This window comes from Rhinoraja longicauda, chromosome 4 (genome assembly GCF_053455715.1).
Source record: "Rhinoraja longicauda isolate Sanriku21f chromosome 4, sRhiLon1.1, whole genome shotgun sequence".
Lineage (NCBI taxonomy): Eukaryota > Metazoa > Chordata > Chondrichthyes > Rajiformes > Arhynchobatidae > Rhinoraja > Rhinoraja longicauda.
The window spans coordinates 68,073,861-68,094,791 of NC_135956.1; the positions used below are offsets into that span (position 1 = coordinate 68,073,861).

The 20,931-nt window shown below is 45.6% G+C and overlaps 1 protein-coding gene across 1 annotated transcript; it reads right to left on the minus strand.

Annotated features, from left to right (window-relative positions):
- Positions 1–9,490: 9,490 nt before the first annotated feature.
- Positions 9,491–16,743, minus strand: LOC144592822 (actin, non-muscle 6.2-like). Its single transcript, XM_078397947.1, has 3 exons — positions 16,701–16,743; positions 16,304–16,441; positions 9,491–10,510 (listed from the first exon to the last, which is right to left on the minus strand). Exons 2-3 carry the CDS (start codon positions 16,427–16,429, stop codon positions 9,506–9,508), a joined length of 1,131 nt encoding a protein of 376 aa, XP_078254073.1. The 5' UTR covers positions 16,430–16,441; positions 16,701–16,743; the 3' UTR covers positions 9,491–9,505.
- Between the last annotated feature and the right edge of the window lie 4,188 nt (positions 16,744–20,931).

Sequence of the window (20,931 nt, forward strand, 5' to 3'; positions counted from 1 at the left end):
CTCAAGAGACAATTGACCCTCTGACACTGATTATAAACCCACTGATTCCGACTGCAACCTTGGCTACACCTCATGTAAGGATGCCATCCCTTTCTCCCAGTTTCTCCATTTCTGCCATGTCTGCTCTCCAGATGAGGCTTTCCACCCCAGAGCCTATGAAATGTCTACCTTTTTTAGGAAGTGTGTCATCCCTTCCATATTGTTGATGGAGCCTTCTCTCACATTTCCCCCCTTTCCCGGACCTCAGCTCTCACCCTTTCCTGATGCAGCTTTTCGACCTAAAACACAGACAATTATTCTGCACCACCCGACCCCCCACAGATGCTGCTCAATCCACTGAGTTCAAGAAGTTTGGTTTTTTGAACAGGAAATAAACATCTGGTCTTTTAAAATATAAAGCTCTGCTCCTCCTGAGTCACTCTAAGTGAAATAATTTTTCAAGAACATTTCTCCATTGAATTGCTAGACATGTTTAATCTCATGTATAATCATGACTTCCATTTGTTTGCATTGGGAGCTGTGCTATTAACAGCTTGGTACTCTGCTCTGAAAATTCTTCTATATAATTCATTGCTTTCTTCTTCTCTTTTAAAATTATCTTTAAAAATTGCTCTAATGTGTCCCTGTATAGCTCAGCGTGATGCATTGTCTGAATATGTGTCCAACAGCATAAGAATTAGGAGCAGGATGAGACCACTTAGCTCCTCAAGCCATCCGCACCATTAATTCTTGAAGGGCATCAAGGTGGATAAATCCCCAGAACCGGATGGGATTGAGAGATTATTGGTTATTGAGAGAGGCAAGATTGCGGGAGCCTGGATGAAATCTTTGCATCTTGTCTAGCCAGAGGCGAGGTCCTGGAGGACTGGTAAGTAGCTAATGTTGTTCCTTTATTTAATCAGGGTAGTAGACAGAATCTGGGAATTATAGGCTGAAGAACCTCATGTCAGTGGTAGGGAAACTGTTAGGGAGGATTCCTCAGGATAGGATTTCTCCTATTTGGAGGAGAATGGGTTAATTAGGGACAGCCAGCTTGGCTCTGTACTTGGCAGGCCATGTCTTACTAACTTGATCGAGTGTTTTGAGTAAGACAAGTAGATCGTGTGGTAAAGAAGGCATATGACTTCTTTCATAGGTTGGGGCATTAAGTGTAAGAGTCAGGAAGACATGATGCAGGGTTGCAAGACTTTTTTTAGGCTACATTTGGAGTATAGTGTGCAGTCTGGTCCCTCTGGGCCAAGGTGCACCAGAGGTCCCCAACACTCACTCACTCTTTATGTACTATGAGAATTTGACTTCCCAAAATGCATTCCCTCACACTTGCCTGGATTAAATTGCATCTTAACCCTCCCCTAACCTTCTCACTGATTGATGTCTCTCAGTATCCTTGGACAACCTTCTTTGCTAACTATGCTACTACCAATTTTCCGGTGAACTACCTCAGCTAATGAAGTGTGGTCGCTACTTTAATGGAAATATGAAAGGCAAAATATGTACAAACAGCACTCTGATGATATAACTTTAGTCTTTATTTTTTTGTCCAATGGAAAAGAGAGATGGGGTGCTGCAAAGCCTGGCAATAGGTGGATGCAAGTGAGGGGAGAATGACAAAGGCTCAATTCCACCTAAAGAACATCTGCTTGAGCTGGTGCCTCTCGCCAGTTTTCAGGAAGTGGTCAACGTTATGAGATGTGACCACAAGGCAGCACAATGGCACGGTCTCATAGCACAAGAGTGCCAGGGTTTGATCCTGACCTTGGTTGCTATCCATGTGGAGTTTGCACATTCTCCCTGTGACCGTGTGGATTTCCTCCAGTTACTCCGGTTTCCTCCCACATCCCAAAGATGTGCAGGTTGTAGATTCATTGGTCACTGTAAATTGCCCCGAGTGTGTATGGAGTGGATGGGAAAGTGGGATAATATAGAACTAGTGTGAACGGGTGATTGATGGTCGGCATTGACTCGGTGGGCTGAAGGGTGTGTTTCTCTGCTTTTTCCACTTAATCTTTCAATCACACCAGGGCATGATACGTCCATGGGGACTAATGCTGAAATTAAAACACAAAGTCCTGGAGGAGATCAGCAGGTGAGTCAGCATGTGGGAGTGAATGGACAGACGACGTTACAGATTGATAACCTTCTTAATTCCAATTTAGGTCCTCCCTTGTTGCCCATGGCTGTACTCCACAGCTTCCAGCTGGCTCTTTCTTGGTGATGGACCTAGCGTTACATGGAGAAACAAACCAGGTAAGGATTGGCAGGTTTCCTTCCCTGACAGACGTTAAGGAATGGGGGTGAGGGGGGGGGGGGGGGGCGAGGTGGAGGGGAGGGGGGGAGTTGGAGGGGAGGGTGGGGGGTGCTGGTGGTTGCACCAATCTGCAGTGTGATGGTCACCATTATCGAGTCAGTGAGTGGGAACGCCTTGCTGTGCAGAGAGAGCCCCAGGGTTCAGTGTCAACCATCCCTCGCCACATTCCATCCCTTATAAGGATAAAACTGCAGCTCTGCAGCAGGAGCAGCAGGTCGCAATTACTGCGGGAGGGCGGGGACGCTCAGGTGAGGTTTATGACCAATGGGGAGCGAGGCTCCAATTACCACAGACCTCGCAATTTGGCACCAGGTATGACTCATATTGTTGCCTCACGCTAACTCACATAGATCAGAAAACAGTATAGCACTGGAACAGGCCCATCGGCCCACGATGTCTGTGCTGAAATGATGCCAAGTTAAATAATCTCCTCTGCCCGTATGTGATCCATAGCCCACATTCCCCACATATCCATAGTCCAGTCGAAAAGCCTCTTAAACTCCACTAGTGCGGCGGTCTCTGCCACCACACATGGCAACGGCTCTCAGGAACCCACCCCTCTTTGTGTAAGAAAAGTGCCCTGCAGAGGTCCTTTAAACTCTGCCCTTAAATTTCCTCCCTCCAGTCTTTGATATTTCCACCCTGGGAAAGAGGTTCTGACTGTCCACCCTATTTATGCCTCTCAACATTTTATATACGTCTATCAGGTCTTCCCTCAGCCTCCAATGGACCAGAGCAGACATTCCAAGCTTGTCTAATCTCCCTTTATAGCGAATTTTCTAATCCAGGCAGCATTCTGGCAAACCTTTTCTGCAACCTCTCCAAAGCCTTCACCTCCTTCATCTTAAACACCCTCTTGCTCACAAACTTTCTCTTTCACGCATGAACTCACTATGCACTCACACACTCAACAGTACACTCACACACGAGTTTTCAAAATAAAAAATACTCAGACACTGGAAAATAAAAACATAAACACTGCAGGTCAGTTAGCATATGTGGAGAAAGAAACAGTAAACGTTTCAAGTTGGGTTTTCAGCATAGTGGGAAAGAGGTACAGTGATATTCTGCTGTTGCCCCAAAGACTCAGTCTCATGCACTCCAAGGAATAAATTCCTAATCTGCCCAACCTTTCCCTATAGCTCAGCCCCTCGAGTCTTCGTTATATTTCCATGAAATCTTATCTCACTCTTTCCAACTTAATGGCATATTTCCTATAACAGATTACCGAATGCACCCTTACCAGAATCTTGTATGGAAGTAAATAAAATTATGAGTGGCATAACTAAGGTAGACAATCAGAACCTTTTCCCAGCGTGGAAATGTCAAATACAAAGAAGGCATATTTTTATGTTGAAAGGGACAAAGTTTAAAGGAAATGTGCTGGGTTTTTTACTCAGAGAGTTATGGGTGTCTGGAACGTGCTGCTAGGGGTAGTGGTTGGGGCCAATATGATACTGGTGTTTAAGTGGGTTTTAGACAGGCACATTGATATGCAGGGACTGGAAGGATATCACAAGCAGGTAAAGGAGAACATAAATTGGCATCATATTTGGGACAGACATTGTGGGCAGAAGGGCTTGTTCATATACTGTTCTATGTTCTATATTTCAAGATATTTGGATAGATATATTGACAGGAAGGATTAGAGGGATATGGGCCAAATGCAGGTAAATTATCTTGCAGGCATTAACTCACTAGGTCAGGCAGCACCTCTGGAGAACATGGATCGAAGGCGTTTCGGGTTACAAACTAGCATCTGTAGTTCCTTGTATCTGCATCTTCCTGATAGATCACATCAGCTTCCTGGGAAACACTTTAATGAAGTCCCCATCACTTCAAAAACATGAATGGCGCTAATGACTACTGGAATGACCACTGCTTATTCTGCTCTCGCATCATTAAGAAGCACACATCACAGGAACAGGTTGCTCAGTTCTCCTTGTCCCTGCCGACCATCAAGTATCCATCTATATCCATCCCATTTATTGTATCAGCACTTAGCTCCCTATGTCTTGGTGAATCAAGAGCTTGTCTAGATACTTTAGATGCTGTGGAAATCTAGGTTTATTTAGCTTTATTATTGTCATGAGTACTGAAGTACAGTGAAAAGTTTTGTTTTGCATGCTGTGCAGACAGATTAGATATACCATACATGAATACAATCAAGTAAAATTTAAGTATAGTAAGCAGAGCAAAAGGGAACATACTGAGTGCAGAATATAGCTCTCAGTATTGTCTCTCATGCTGTTATGCTACAAAGTCTGCAGTGGGGTAGAGATGAAACGGACACTGCTGTAGCCGATGGAAGGACCGTTCGGAAGCCTGATAACAGGTTGTTCCTGAGCCTGGTGTTGTGCGCTTTCAAGCTTCTGTAACTTCTGCCAGACGGGAGCAGGGTGAAGAATGAATGACGGGTGGGACAAGTCTTTGATAATGTTTGCTGCTTTTCCGAGGCAGTGTGAAATATAGATGGAGCCAATGGTGGGAATTCTGGTCTGTGTAATGTACTGGGCTATATCTACAATTTCATGCGATCTTGGCAGAGCTGTTCACAAACTAAGCTGTGATGCACCCTGACAGGATACTTTCTCTGGTGGATCTGTAGAAATTAATGAGAGCCACTGAAGACATGTTGAATTTCTCTACCAATTTGTCGTCCTTTAAACCAGCATCTGCAGTTTTCTTTCCTACATAAAGATGTCCATCAATAGTCCTGCCAGTTAGTCCATGCAGGTTCTGAGGGCAAGGCCAGGACTCCTATTGCTTTCAGAATTATCAGAGGCTCCAGGAACCAATTAACCTCAAATACAAGGAGTTCCCGGCTTGAAGGCGCCACTCTGCTTCAAAGGAAAAGCTGCAGCTCTACAACTGGTTCTAAGAGTGAAACTCAAAAACAAAAACAGAGATGCTGTAAATTTGAACTAAAACCAGAAAGTGCTGGAAACACTTGGCAGCACTTTGACCTGAAATATTAACTCACATCCTCATAGGGATTCACATCCTTTTCCTGTTTGATCTGATTTGGGAAGTATGTGAAATAAAAACTTTGGAATCTATGTACCTCGTTCCCTCATCACAACCTCTCCAGAACATCTCATGAAATGTGGAAGCCTTTGCATGATGGGGAATGTGACAGCCAATTTACCCGACTTGTGAGCTTGAGTTACAGGGAGAGGTTGGATAGGCTCTACAAGTCTATGACAAGCAACATAAGGGTTTGAAAATAACGGCAGGTCATCCAGTTCAGGATTTGGTTTCTCAGTTTGTTTTGGGGATGAATAGTGCCATTGTCAAATCCAGAAACTACCTTGTGGAAGTTGGTGGTGAGTGACCTTGAACAGTGTCATGGACTGGGGAGGTTCTATCTATCTATCTATCCCAACTATGTCAGAGAAGCCAATCAAAAGTCTAGGAAGATGGAATGACTCTAAACTGAAGGACACTGATCAGGCAAACAGGCTTAGGCAAGAAATCATCAAAGGCCTGGTGAACATCAACCGATCTATGCTGCCTGGAAAGCTGAAAATCTGGTGCCTGCAGTTTGGATTACTACCTAAACTTTTGTGGCCACTAACCATGTATGACATCACCCTCACAAGAGTTGAGAAGATGGAAAGAACAATCAGCTCTTTTGTGAGAAAATGGTTAGGTGTTCCTCGATGCCTGAGCAGCGTAGGCCTGTATGGTCAGGGGCTAATCCAGCTGCCTCTCCCTAGCCTCAGAGGAGTTCAAATGCACTAACATCAGACTAGAGATGACTCTGGCAGAATCAAGGGACACTGTCACCCGAGCTGCTGCCCCAACGCTGGCAACAGGAAAGAAGTGGGTGGCTAAGAATGTGACAGCAGGCAAAATCTGCTCTCCACTACGGCGACATCATAGGCCAAGTCCGACACAGAAGAAGTGGCTTGGTGCTTGGCGGAAAACTACCTTGCTGGAACAAGGCATCCTCACTAGAGCGCCGGAAGTTGGTCACGGCCGAAGTCCGCCGACAGGAGGAGTCGAGTAGGTGTGCCAAGGCCGTGTCACAAGTTTAACGGGGCCAGTGGATGTGATGGGAGAATGTGGAAAAGCGGAAGATCAGCTGGAAGGATATGTGGGAGATAGAGGCGAGCAGGATATGTTTCCTCATTTGGGCAACCTATGATGTCCTTCCTAGCCTTAAAAATCTCAAACAATGGCTGGGCAAAGATCCATCATGCCCCCTGTGTTCAATACCAGCCACACTTAAGCACATCCTCACTGGGTGTAAAGTAAGCCTCTCCCAAGGACGGTACACCTGGAGACATAATCAAGTGCTCAAATGCCTGGCAGCGACTCTGGAAAGCAGGAGAACAACCAACAATGCCTTGCTGCACAAAACGACCAACCCAGTTATGCCAATTGCCTTTGTTCGGGAAGGGGAACAAAGCCAACGGAAAATTCCACCAAGGACCAGGTTTGGACAGCTGGAGGCAGCCCGGGACTGGCAGATGCTGATGGACATGGACCAATGGCTTACGGTTCCATCAGAGATTGCCATCACCAACTTGAGGCCTGATCTTGTCCTCTGGTCCAACTCTCAGCACATTGTGTATTTTGTGGAGCTCACAGTCCCTTGGGAGGATGCTGTGCAGGAAGCCTTCGAAAGAAAGAAGCTGCAATATATATAGAGCGGAGGCAGAACAGCGGGGCAGGAGAGCAAAGATCAGCCCAGTAGAAGTTGGATGTCGGAGCTTCGTGGCAACATTAACAACATTAAAGACTGATGAAGGACCTGGGGATCAATAGACAATAGGTGCAGGAGTAGGCCATTTGGCCCTTTGAGCCAGCACCACCATTCAATGGGATCATGGCTGATCATTCTCAATCAGTACCCCGTTCCTGCCTTCTCCCCATACCCCCCGACTCCGCTATCCTTAAGAGCTCTACTTAGCTCTCTCTTGAATGCATTCAGAGAATTGGCCTCCACTGCCTTCTGAGGCAGAGAATTCCACAGATTTACAACTCTGAATGAAAAAGTTTTTCCTCATCTCCGTTCTAAATGGCATACCCCTTATTCTTAAACTGTGGCCCCTGGTTCTGGACTCCCCCAACATTGGGAACATGTTTCCTGCCTCTAATATGCCCAACCCCTTAATAATCTTATATGTTTCGATAAGATCCACTCTCATCCTTCTAAATTCCGGTGCATACAAGCCTAGTCGCTCCAGTCTTTCAATGTATGATAGTTCTGCCATTCCGGGAATTAACCTAGTAAGCCTACGCTGCACGCCCTCAATAGCAAGAATATCCTTCCTCAAATTTGGAGACAAAAACTGCACACAGGACTCCAGGTGCGGTCTCATCAGGGCCCTGTACAACTGCAGAAGGACCTCTTTGCTCCTATACTCAACTTCTCTTGTTATGAAGGCCAACATTCCATTGGCTTTCTTCACTGCCTGCTGTACCTGCATGCTACCTTTCAGTGACTGATGCACTAGGACACCGAGATCTCGCTGTAGGTCTCCTTTTCCTAAGTTGACACCATTCAGATAATAATCTGCCTTCCTATTCTTACCACCAAAGTGGATAACCTCACACTTATCCACATTAAACTGCATCTGCCATGCATCCACCCACTCACACAACCTGTCCAAATCACCCTGCAACCTCATAGCATCTTCCTCACAGGTCACACTGCCACCCAGCTTTGTGTCATTACTATTTGGTAAATTATTATTTGGCGGCACAAATTAGAGCTATAATTATGTGGATAACTAATGAGACGGATGCGTTGTGGGTTGTAATGGAACAAAATGCGTGTCAAAATGTACCGTTGGAATCACTCCCATTCTTGACTGAAATGGCACAGAGGAGGCTCAGGGTGGGTAATGACTGGATCAAGGGAACATTGAAAACATGGTCAGAAGTACAAAAGAAATTAAAACTGTCGAATTCCATTTGTAGGGCCACTAAAATAGCAATAAACCCAGATTTTTTACCATCTACTATGGACTCAGGGTATAACAATTGAACAAACAAGGGGTTAATATATATCACAAGTGTTTAATGGACAGACCATGAAGTCATTCGAACGACTTGCACAGGAATTTAATCAACCAGCTCATGACTTTTATAAATTCCTGCAACTACGATATTACATTCAGAAACATAAGGAATGGGAGTATATTTGTAAAAAACATACAAACTAGAGGAACTGTTAATGTCATTTTCAGAGGAAGAGTAAAAAAAAAGGAGTTATATCGAAAATTTATAAAATAATACAACATGAATCTAATGATAACATTATGGATGTCAAAGAAATATGGGAGTTGGAAACAAATATTGTAATAATAGATGAAAAATGGAAGGAATCATTCAAAGCAGGACATAAATTAACCAACAGTCCAGCATGGGGGGAATTTGATTGGAAGGTGAAAATGCGGTATTTTAACACTCCATCTACCACATCAAAATATAGTAACACATCTGAGCTGTGTTGGAGGGATTGTGGAATGGTGGGGGACTACACACATATATTTTGGGATTGCCCAAAGCTCCTGGATTTCTGGAAGAATGTTCAAAAGGAAATTGAACAGGTGTTGGGCATTAACTTTACTTTAGATCCAGCACTCTGTATACTGGGTATACTCCCTGATAATATGACAGATGGGGAGTTTATCTACTGAGAGTTCTACTTTTGATGGCAAAACAAAATGATAACAGTTTTCTGGTTGAAGCCACAACCCCCCAGCATAACGCAATGGAGAGACAGGGCAAACAATGTCTTTAACGTGGAGAAAATCACAGCAAAAATACAGTTGAAAAAAAAGGCAAGTTTGTTAAAAGATGGTCACCATTAATACAGTCGATGCCAGAACTCTAGTCACCTTTTTCTTTTTTTAAAAATTAAAAACAAAATTATTTATTTACTTTTTCGTATTTATTTTTATTACACCTGTTGATCGTTTGGTTAATATCACAGTTACAGTAGTCAATTCATAGGTGGTATGAGAGGTAAGGTATATGATGAGTGATACCCTTGTTTAGGTAATATGTGAATTATTATTACCAATGAGGAAGTAGTTGTTAACCATGTTCATAACAGACATGAAAAGAAGAGAATATACGTGAAAACAGATGTAACTGAACATGTATCTCCTTCATGTTGTATGTATTCTGTACTATGTGTGTTGAAGAAATTTTTAAAAAGCAATTCTAATCTCCAGTGAATTAGAAGCACTTGCGATGGACAATGGAGGGACCAGACTCATCATACTCCTGCTTACTGATCCACATTTGCTGGAAGGTGGAGAGAGAAGCCAGGATGGAACCTCCGATCCACACTGAATACTTCCTCTCTGGTGGAGCAACGATCTTAATCTTCATGGTGGGCGGAGCCAAGGCTGCAATTTCCTTCTGCATCCGGTCAGCGATCCCTGGGAACATGGTGGATCCACCAGACAGGACTGTGTTGGCGTACAGATCCTTCCTGATGTCCACATCACACTTCATGATGCTGTTATAACAGGTCTCATGGATCCCAGCGGATTCCATCCCAATGAAGGAGGGTTGGAAGAGGGTCTCTGGACACCTGAAACGCTCATTGCCAATGGTGATGACTTGTCCATCAGGGAGCTCGTAGCTCTTCTCCAAGGATGAGGAGGAACTGGCCGTCTGCATCTCAGATTCAAAATCCAGGGCCACATAGGAGAGCTTCTCTTTGACGTCACGGACAATCTCCCTCTCGGCTGTGGTTGTGAAGGAGTACCCACGCTCAGTCAGGATCTTCATCAAGTAGTCAGTGAGATCCCGGCCAGCCAGATCCAGACGAATGATGGCGTGTGGCAAGGCGTAGCCTTCGTAGATGGGCACAGTGTGACTCACACCATCCCCAGAGTCCATCACAATGCCAGTGGTGCGGCCAGAGGCATACAAGGACAGCACAGCTTGAATGGCAACGTACATGGCTGGGGTGTTGAAGGTCTCAAACATGATCTGGGTCATCTTCTCCCGGTTGGCTTTGGGATTGAGTGGAGCCTCTGTGAGGAGGACAGGGTGCTCCTCTGGGGCCACTCGCAGTTCATTGTAGAAGGTGTGGTGCCAGATCTTCTCCATGTCGTCCCAGTTGGTCACAATCCCGTGTTCAATTGGGTATTTCAGGGTCAGGATGCCCCTCTTGCTCTGGGCTTCATCCCCAACGTAGCTGTCTTTCTGACCCATTCCCACCATCACACCCTGGAATGGAAAATGTACAGTGGATGATTCAATATTAAATCAGGAGCTTTTTACAGCAAAGTATCAAATGTTCCTCACACACAATCTACGTAGAAACCATTCAGACAAAAAATGCTTTCCGCTAGCCACCTCAGTTTTGCAAAATCATAAAATAACAATCTCAGACATTATGAAAGCATGATAGTAGGAGTCAATTAGGAATGTGGGAACGCTTTAAATGCATTTTCAGGACTTTGTGCAGAGGGAGTGAAAAACATATCAAGGTTATCAGCCATTTCTCATGCTCGAAGTTCGTGGACAATCCTATTGTAACTTTGGTCACCCTGCTGTAGGAAATATGCCGTTAAGGTGGAAAGAGTGCAGACGATTTATGATGTTGCCAGGACAATTTATGGGGAGAGGTTGGGCAGGCTACAACTTAATTCTGTGGGAGGTGGGGGGAGATCTTAAGGAAATATATAATACAATATAATATATCTTTATTGTCATTGTACAGGGATACAACAAGATTGGGAATGCGCCTCCCATACGATGCAATAATTTAATTAGCTAGTCAGTATTAATTTAAACAACAACAAACCAACGAAACAAATTGTAACAGTTTTAAGACAGAATAAAGTGCAAGTAGATCTGTGCCGGATCACTGTGCGATGTGACCATCCGGCTCAGCAGGATCGGTTCACAACAGCTATGGCCCTGGGGATGAAGCTGTTCCTGAGTCTGGAGGTGCGGGCGTAGAAGGCCTTGTATCGTCTGCCCGATGGAAGGTGTTCGAACAGACTATTGCAGGGGTGTGAGGAGTCTTTGTGGATGCCGGTGGCTTTTCTGAGGCATCGTGTGTTGTAGATGCCCTCCAAGGCTGGTAGCTGTGTTCCGATGGTCCTCTGAGCTCTATGGACTACCCGCTGAAGAGCTTTCCTTTCTGCCTCCGTGCAGCTGAGGTACCACACAGGGATGGCATGTGTTAGGATGCTCTCTATGGTGCAGCGGTAGAATGTCGTCAGCTCTGGGGGGCTGATAAAATCATCAGGGGGATAGATAGGAAGAATGCACAGTCTTGTTCCCAGACTAGGGGATTCAAGAACGAGAGGGATAGGTTTGAGAGAGGGAAAACATTTTATAGGAACCCAAGGAACAACTCCCCCACCATGGGGTGGTGGGTATGTGGAATGAGCTGCCAGAGAAAGTAGTGCGGGCAGGTACTGTATGACTTTACAACATACTTGCACAGATATACCTGTACCTCGTGCTGGTGAGGGCAGGAACAGAGAGATAGGGGATATGAATGGATGGCTGAGGGGCTGGTGCAGGGAGCAGGGATTTAGATTTCTGGACCACTGGGATCTCTTCTGGGGTAGGGGTGACCTGTACAAAAGGGATGGGTTACACCTTAACAGCAGGGGGACCAACATTCTGGCAGGCAGGTTTGCTAGCGCTACAAGGGTGGCTTTAAACGAAGTAGTGGGGGGGAGGGGTTGACAAACTGGGAATATGGAGATGGAGTTAAAGGGGAAGCAAATACAGGAGAAATTGCAAAGGACTTTCGAATGAATGGAGAGGGAAGTTCTAGAAGGGATAAGAGAGTAAGGTCAGGGCCAATTGTGTGCGAGAGGGGATGTGAATACGGAAATTAAAGTGTTGTATTTAAATGCGCGAAGTATAAGAAATAAAGTGGATGAGCTTGAGGCTCAGTTAGACATTGGCAAGTATGATGTTGTGGGAATCACTGAGACATGGCTACAAGAGGACCAGGGCTGGGAGCTGAATATTCAGGGGTACACAACGTACAGAAAAAACAGGCAGGTGGGGAGAGGGGGCGGGGTAGCTCTGTTGGTAAGGAATGATATTCACTCCCTTGCAAGGAGTGACATAGAATCAGGAGATGTAGAATCAGTATGGATAGAGATGAGGAATTGTAAGGGTAAAAAGACCCTAATGGGAGTCATCTACAGGCCCCCAAACAGTAGCCTCGACATAGGGTGCAAGTTGAATCAGGAGCTAAAATTGGCATGTCACAAATGTAATGCTACGGTGGTCATGGGAGATTTCAACATGCAGGTAGACTGGGAAAATCAGGTTGGTAATGGACCCCAGGAAAGAGAGTTTGTGGAGTGCCTCCCAGATGGATTCTTAGAACAGCTTGTACTGGAGCCTACCAGGGAGAAGGCAATTCTGGATTTAGTGTTATGTAATGAACCTGACCTGATAAGGGGACTCGAGGTAAATGAGCCATTAGGAGGCAGTGACCACAATATGATGTTTTACTCTACAAAATGAGAGGGAGAAGGGAAAATCGGAGGTGTCAGTATTACAGTATAGCAAAGGGGATTACAGAGGCATGAGGCAGGAGCTGGCCAAAATTGACTGGAAGGAGGCCCTAGCAGGGAAGACGGTGGAACAGCAATGGCAGGTATTCCTGGGAATAATGCAGAAGTTGCAGGATCAATTTATCCCAAAGAGGAGGAAAGATTCTAAGGGGAGTAAGAGGCACCCGTGGCTGACAAGGGAAGTCAAGGACAGCATAAAAATAAAAGGGAAGAAGTATAACATAGCAAAGAAGAGTGGGAAGCCAGAGGATTGGAACTCTTTTAAAGAGCAACAGAAGATAACTAAAAAGGCAATACGGGGAGAAAAGATGAGGTACGAGGGTAAACTAACCAATAATATAAAGGAGGATAGTAAAAGCTTTTTTAGGTATGTGAAGAGGAAAAAAATAGTCAAGGCAAATGTGGGTCCCTTGAAGACAGAAGCAGGGGAATTTATTATGGGGAACAAGGAAATGGCAGACGAGTTGAACCGGTACTTTGGATCTGTCTTCACTAAGGAGGATACAAATAATCTCCCAGATGTTCTAGTGGCCAGAGATCCTAGGGTGACAGAGGAACTGGAGGAAATCCACATTAGGCAGGAAAAAGTTTTGGGAAGACTGATGGGACTCAAGGCTGATAAATCCCCAGGGCCTGATGGTCTGCATCCCAGGGTGCTTAAGGAGGTGGCTCTAGAAATTGTGGACGCATTAGTGATTATTTTCCAATGTTCTATAGATTCCGGGTCAGTTCCTGTGGATTGGAGGGTAGCTAATGTTATCCCACTTTTCAAGAAAGGAGGGAGAGAGAAAACGGGAAATTATAGACCAGTTAGTCTGACATCAGTGGTGGGGAAGATGCTGGAGTCAATTATAAAAGACGAAATTGCGGAGCATTTGGATAGCAGTAACAGGATCGTTCCGAGTCAGCATGGATTTACGAAGGGGAAATCGTGCTTGACTAATCTACTGGAATTTTTTGAGGATGTAACTAGGAAAATTGAGAGGGGAGAGCCGGTGGATGTGGTGTACCTCGACTTTCAGATAGCCTTCGACAAGGTCCCACATAGGAGATTGGTGGGCAAAATTAGAGCACATGGTACTGACATGGATAGAAAGTTGGTTGACAGACAGAAAGCAAAGAGTGGGGATAAATGGGTCCCTTTCAGAATGGCAAGCAGTGACTAGTGGGGTACCGCAAGGCTCGGTGTTGGGACTGCAGCTATTTACAATATACATCAATAACTTGGATGAAGGGATTAAAAGTACCATTAGCAAATTTGCAGATGATACAAAGCTGGGTGGCAGTGTGAACTGTGAGGAAGATGCTATGAGGTTGCAGGGTGACTTGGACAGGTTGTGTGAGTGGGCGGATGCATGGCAGATGCAGTATAATGTGGAAAAGTGTGAGGTTATCCACTTTGGTGGTAAGAATAGGAAGGCAGATTATTATCTGAATGGTGTCAAGTTAGGAAAAGGGGACGTACAACGTGATCTGGGTGACCTAGTGCATCAGTCACTGAAAGGAAGCATGCAGGTACAGCAGGCAGTGAAGAAAGCCAATGGAATGTTGGCCTTCATAACAAGAGGAGTTGAGTATAGGAGCAAAGAGGTCCTTCTGCAGTTGTACAGGGCCCTAGTGAGACCGCACCTGGAGACCGCACCTGGAGTACTGTATGCAGTTTTGGTCTCCACGACTAGGCTTGTATACACTGGAATTTAGATGAGAGGGGATCTTATCGAAACGTATAAGATTATTAAGGGGTTGGACACGTTAGAGGCAGGAAACATGTTCCCAATGTTGGGGGAGTCCAGAACCAGGGGCCACAGTTTAAGAATAAGGGGTAGGCCATTTAGAACAGAGATGAGGAAAAACTTTTTCAGTCAGAGAGTTGTGAATCTGTTGAATTCTCTGCCTCAGAGGGCAGTGGAGGCCAATTCTCTGAATACATTCAAGAGAGAGCTGGATAGAGCTCTTAGGGATAGCGGAGTCAGGGGGTATGGGGAGAAGGCAGGAACGGGGTACTGATTGAGAATGATCAGCCATGATCACATTGAATGGCGGTGCTGGCTCGAAGGGCCGAATGGCCTCCTCCTGCACCTATTGTCTATTGTCTATATGTGGATAGGAAAGATTGAGAATGATACAAGCCAGGCACAGGCAAATGGAACTAGCTCAGATGGGGCATCTGGGTCAGCATTGACAAGATGAGCCAAAGGGCTATTCTGTGCAGGACTAACATCAACTCTGCATTCCCAACTACCCACAGTATCTTTACACACTATTCCTACCAACCACTAATTTGAATATTTAACCATTTTGCTGCCACCACCTTTTGAGGAAGAGTTACCGATACCCAACCTCAAATTTCCCACCTTAAAAGGGTAGCTTTTTTTTTTTTAAAGGGCTTTGCAGTCTGAACACCTTTAGAATGTGCAGAACCTCCGGGCAAAATGACTTGCAGTCATTGTTCAATTTAAGGGAAAGAGCTGGACACTCTCAGTGATCAGAGACACAAGAAACTGCAAATACTGGAACACAGAACAAAAATCTGCAGGGATCTCAGCTGGTCAGGCAGCATCTGTGAGGGGAATTGGACAGACAATATTTTTGTGTTGTGACCCTTCTTTAGACTGATGGAGATAGAGGGCAACAAAAGGTGGAAAAAGAGAAGACACAGGCAAGAGTATTATCCAAAAGAGCAGGGGGAACCACATTTACTGAAACAGGAGCACATCTCAGATGTCCAAGAGTGGAAAGCCCTCTCGAGGGAACAGATACAGCAGAATCAGAAATTGTGTAAAGGATGACATCCTTGATTACGGTCAGTGGACACCATGCTGAGAGACAGCGGCAAGATTTAAACAAGCTCGACAGGTCCACCAGCCAGTTGAAACAGATATCACTCGAGTTATATTTTAACAAATCGTTTGCCAAAAGGCACTAATGAGTCACAGTGGCAACAGTAACAAAATCCACCAACTGGCAACCCAAGGACTCACAAAATGTTGGGAGTAACTCAGCAGGTCAGGCAGCATCTCTGGAGAGAAGGAATGGGTGACGTTTCGGGTCGAGACCCTTCTTCAGACCTGACCCGAAACGTCACCCATTCCTTCTCTCCAGAGATGCTGCCTGACCTGCTGAGTTAATCCAGCATTTTGTGATACCTTCGAATTGTACCAGCATCCTTCCTACCCAAAGACTCAAGCACGCAAGACAGAACTACCATAGATAGAATAACCAGAGCTGTTCAAGGAAAGTTAGAATCACTCCATAGAACAATTTCCCCCTCATCCCCCCCCCCCCCCCCCCCCAAAATAAATATATTTTCCAGGACATCAAGACATCTTTACATAGGACATTCCATTCACATCTACAGCAAGTAAGCAGATAACGCAAAGGAATCACACCAGGACACAATGCCATGTCAGACATTTCCACATCTAACCTTATGCTAGGGGTCAAGGCTTTACATTAGAGGTCTCACCTGGTGTCGAGGCCGTCCCACGATGGAGGGGAACACAGCTCTGGGGGCGTCATCCCCAGCAAAGCCAGCCTTGCACATCCCGGAGCCATTGTCCACCACCAGCGCGGCAATATCATCTTCTTCCATGGTTTACAGTGACTGAAACGGAAAGAAAACCCGTTAACACCAAGACACAAACTAAGAGCACAGACTGAAACCACACCAGCGCACAGAAAACTAAACTCTCATTTCTGATGTAAACACTCAGTTACAGAATCCCACTGAAGCTGCTGCTCAAGAATTAGTCCAGAACCATGTGAATGAAACGGAACAAAAATCCATTATTGATGAGACAAGAACACAGCAACCAATACACTAGATCAGTAATTCATCAAGACCAACCCAATCTATACACTACCTCAAGGGGACAGGTTTCAATGCAATCCCAAAGACAAACTTCAGCAAAACCGCCCTCCCCCTCAGCACACTGCCTTTATAGACGTGATGCTCCACCCGCATGCCTATTGTATGACTAAGCCAACCAATGGAAGCCAAGGGAGGTGTGTAAACCAGCCGATTTATTCACAAAATGCTGGAGTAACTCAGCAGGTCAGGCAGCATCTCGGGAGAGAAGGAATGGGTGACGTTTCGGGTCGAGACCCTTCTTCAGACTGATGTCGGGGGGTGGTACCAGCCACTCTGCATCTGGAGTCTCAACTCAATCACAGATCCAATCATTTAATCAAAGTTTAATGTTTAGGTAATATTCACATTCAAAACTAATTTTAGGATAAATTTGGTCACAAGATGTGGACATTACTGACGAGACTGACATTTATTCTTCATCCCGTGGGCGTGGCTGTGTTCTGCAGCTGCGGCTCACCGGCAGTCTCTCCGGTTTTTTTTTGTGTTTTTTTTGTCATTGTCGTTGTTAAATGTACGTTTTGTTTTATTTTTAATTCTGTGTATGTGGGGGGGTGGTGGGGGGGGTGGGGGAAACCTTTTTTTCAATCTCCTCCTCAACGGAGATGCGACCTTTACCGTGTCGTATCTCCGTTCGCGCTACGGCCTAGCATCGTGGAGTCGGCAGCCTCCAGCTGGGATCGACCTCGAAGACTCCGGTCGCAGGGCCTGGACTTACCATCTCGGAGGCTTCGGCCGTTGGGCCCTGCAGACCGCAACATCGGGAGCTCGCAGGTCCCTGGCTGGCGACCGGCTTTTGGGAGCTCCAGCCGTAGCAGTTTCGACCGCCCCGAAGCGCAAGGTACGATCAACCCGCCCGCAGGCCCTTCATCGCCCTGCTCGGCTCGGCTGCGGCATTTTCCATCGCCCGGTGGGGGCCCAGGACTTTCATCGGCCTGCTCGGCTCGGCCCTGGGACTTTCCATCGCCCGGTGGGGGCTTCAAGGGGTTGGGAGCCTCGATCGCCTCGTGGCGCCACGGGAGAAGAATGAGGAGGAGATAAGACTTTGCCTTCCATCACAGTGAGGGTATGCCTGGAGCAATCACTGTGATGGCTGTTTTGTGTAAAAAATTGTATCTGTGTGTCTTGTGCTTTTTGATGTCTGCTGCCGGACCCTGACGTGAGAGGACGCTGGCGTTGTGTATTCGCCGCTTTTCCGTCAGGATAGTTTGTCTGTTTGTTTCTATGTTAATTGTATTTGTAAAGCGCTTTGAGCATGTGATAAGGCGCTATATAAAATAAATATATTATTATTATTATTATTATCCCCAGTTGCCTCTGTATTGAGGAGGGTATTAATGTTAACCACATTGGTGGGTCTGAACAGTCACATATCGGCCAGTTCGGGTATATTCCTATTCCTGAAGGATATGAGCAAGACAGAGGGATTTTTACAACAATCCTTATCTGCACTGATACAAAAAAATTATTTTTGTAGTTAATTAATTCTTGTACCCGTGCAGCTGCAGGCACAAGAGTCTGCAAATGCTGGAATCTTAAGCTAAAATTAAACTGCTGGAGGATCAGTGGGTCAGTCAGTATCTGTCAGTATCTGAGTGAAATGGGTTGACGATGTTTTGGGTTGTGACCTTTCTTTAGACTGATGACTGCTGATGATTGTTCCAATTAAGCTAGGGAGAATAGCTGTAGCACCTGGCAATATCACAGCACCCAAAACTCCCCCATCTGACACCGGACCGCCGAAAGAGTTGTTAGAGTAAGCATTTTCAAGGGGAGTGAGAGGGACAGAGGAATTGAGGCAGAGAATTCCAGGGACAGAGAGATTGAGGCAGAGAATTCCAGGGACAGAGAGGGGCAGAAGGATTGAGAGAGAGAATTCTAGGAACAGAGAGGGGTAGAGGGGATTGAGGGAGAAAATTCCAAGGATGGAGAGGGGCTGAGGGAGAGAATTGTAGGAACAACTGGAGGCACGGCTCTCACCATTTAGGAGGACAGAGTAGTTGTACGGACGGAGGAGAGTTACACAAATAGGGATCTGTGAGACCCATGGAAGCGTTTATGAAGAGAGGGATCACAATTTAAACTTAAAGACAAAGCCTCAGTGAGCTCAGAGGTGATGGATGAGCTGGACCTGAAACAGGCGTCCAGACCCCCCCAGCTGGACTACCTGACACAGTGTCCAAGTTTTGATCCTGGCTGATATTCAGGTGGGCTGCAGTTGTCCGTGTGTCCAGCAAAGCTCGGCCCTCAGTGGGGATAAGGGGGGGGGGGGGGGGGGGAGAAGGTCTGGATTGAGCAGGTAGAGTCGACACTGCACGCACACCATGAACAGAAGTCACCAGCACTCCAGTGGTTAAACTATGTTCATTCCATGGCTCGCAGGCTGCAGAGACTTTACCTTATTTGGTAATTAACCTGCATAGACTGCTGAGCCACACCTTGGTAGGTAAAGCTCAGAGCTGCCTGTGAACGAGGTCTTCCTGTCACAGTGAATCATCAGAACATGACAGTAAATTAAACAGGGTGTGGACACCATACAGTGTTGTGCCACAAATGTGCACATCAGCCCAGTGAAGCCCATCAGCCCTTTGTACCGGGGATGTGGGAATCTCATGCATGGTTGGGGTTCAATGTCCAGGAAGTGGAGTTAAACCGAGATTGGAACCAGACTTCACCTTCACTCCCATTAGGAAGATCTTAAAGCCCCCAGCTGAGAGTCAGAGAGTTACTCAGCATGGAAACAGGTTATGAAGAAGGTTCTCGACCCGAAATATCACCCGTTCCTTCTCTCCAGAGATGCTGCCTGTCCCACTGAGTTACTCCAGCTTTTTGTGTCTATATTCAGCCTAATATGTCCATACAGACCAATATGCCCGTCTAAGCTAATTCCCAATACCCACATTTGGCCCATATCCCTCTAAACATTTCCATTCCACAAAGGTGTCCAAATGTCTTTTAAATGTTAAATCTGTACCCCTTCACCAACATTTCATCTGCTGGACAGAACCGGTTCTTACTCTGATCAAATTCCCTATTGACTTTCTATTTCCTGTAAATCAAAGGTGTAGCTGTGGGCACGCATGGGTCCAGCTATGCCATTTTTTATGTTGACTACATGGAACAGTCCTTTTTCCAAACTTTCCCTTGTACCCCTCCTCAACTCTTTCACTGTTACATCAGTAACTGCTTCCTGCATCTGTACAGAACTTATCAATTTTATCAGTTTGGCTACTAACATTTACCCCACTCTCATATCTTTCAAGATATTTGGATGGATATATTGACAGGAAGGATTAGAGGGATATGGGCCAAATGCAGGTAAATTATGTTGCAGGCATTAACTCACCAGGTCAGGCAGCACCTCTGGAGAACATGGATAGAAGGCGTATAAGAAAATAACTGCAGATGCTGGTACAAATCGATTTATTCATAAAATGCTGGAGTAACTCAGCAGGTCAGGCAGCATCTCGCGAGAGAAGGAATGGGTGACGTTTCGGGTCGAGACCCTTCTTCAGACTAGAAGGCGTTTCGGGTTATAAACCAGCATCTGTAGTTCCTTGTATCTGCATCTTCCTGATAGATCACATCAGCTTTCCTGGGAGACACTTTAATAAAGTCCCCATCACTTAAAACATGAATGACACTAATGACTACTGGAATGACCACTGCTTATTCTGCTCTAGCATCATTAAGAAGCACACATCACAGTTTAAGGATAAGGGGGAAGTCTTTTAGGACCGAGATGAGAAAGTTTTTTTCACACAGAGAGTGGTGAATCTGTGGAATTCTCTGCCATAGAAAGTAGTTGAGGCCAGTTCATTGGCTATATTTAAGAGGGATTTAGATGTGGCCCTTGTGGCTAAAGGGATCAGGGGGTATGGAGAGAAGGCTGGTACAGGATACTGAGTTGGATGATCAGCCATGATCATATTGAATGGCGGTGCAGGCTCGAAGGGCCGAATGACCTACTCCTGCACCTATTTTCTATGTTTCTATGTAACACAGGAACAGGTTGCTCAGTTCTCCTTGTCCCTGCCGACCATCAAGTATCCTTCTATATCCATCCCATTTATTGTATCAGCACTTAGCTCCCTATGTCTTGGTGAATCAAGAGCTTGTCTAGATACTTTAGATGCTGTGGAAATCTTGGTTTATTTAGCTTTATTATTGTCATGTGTACTGAAGTACAGTGAAAAGTTTTGTTTTGCATGCTGTGCAGACAGATT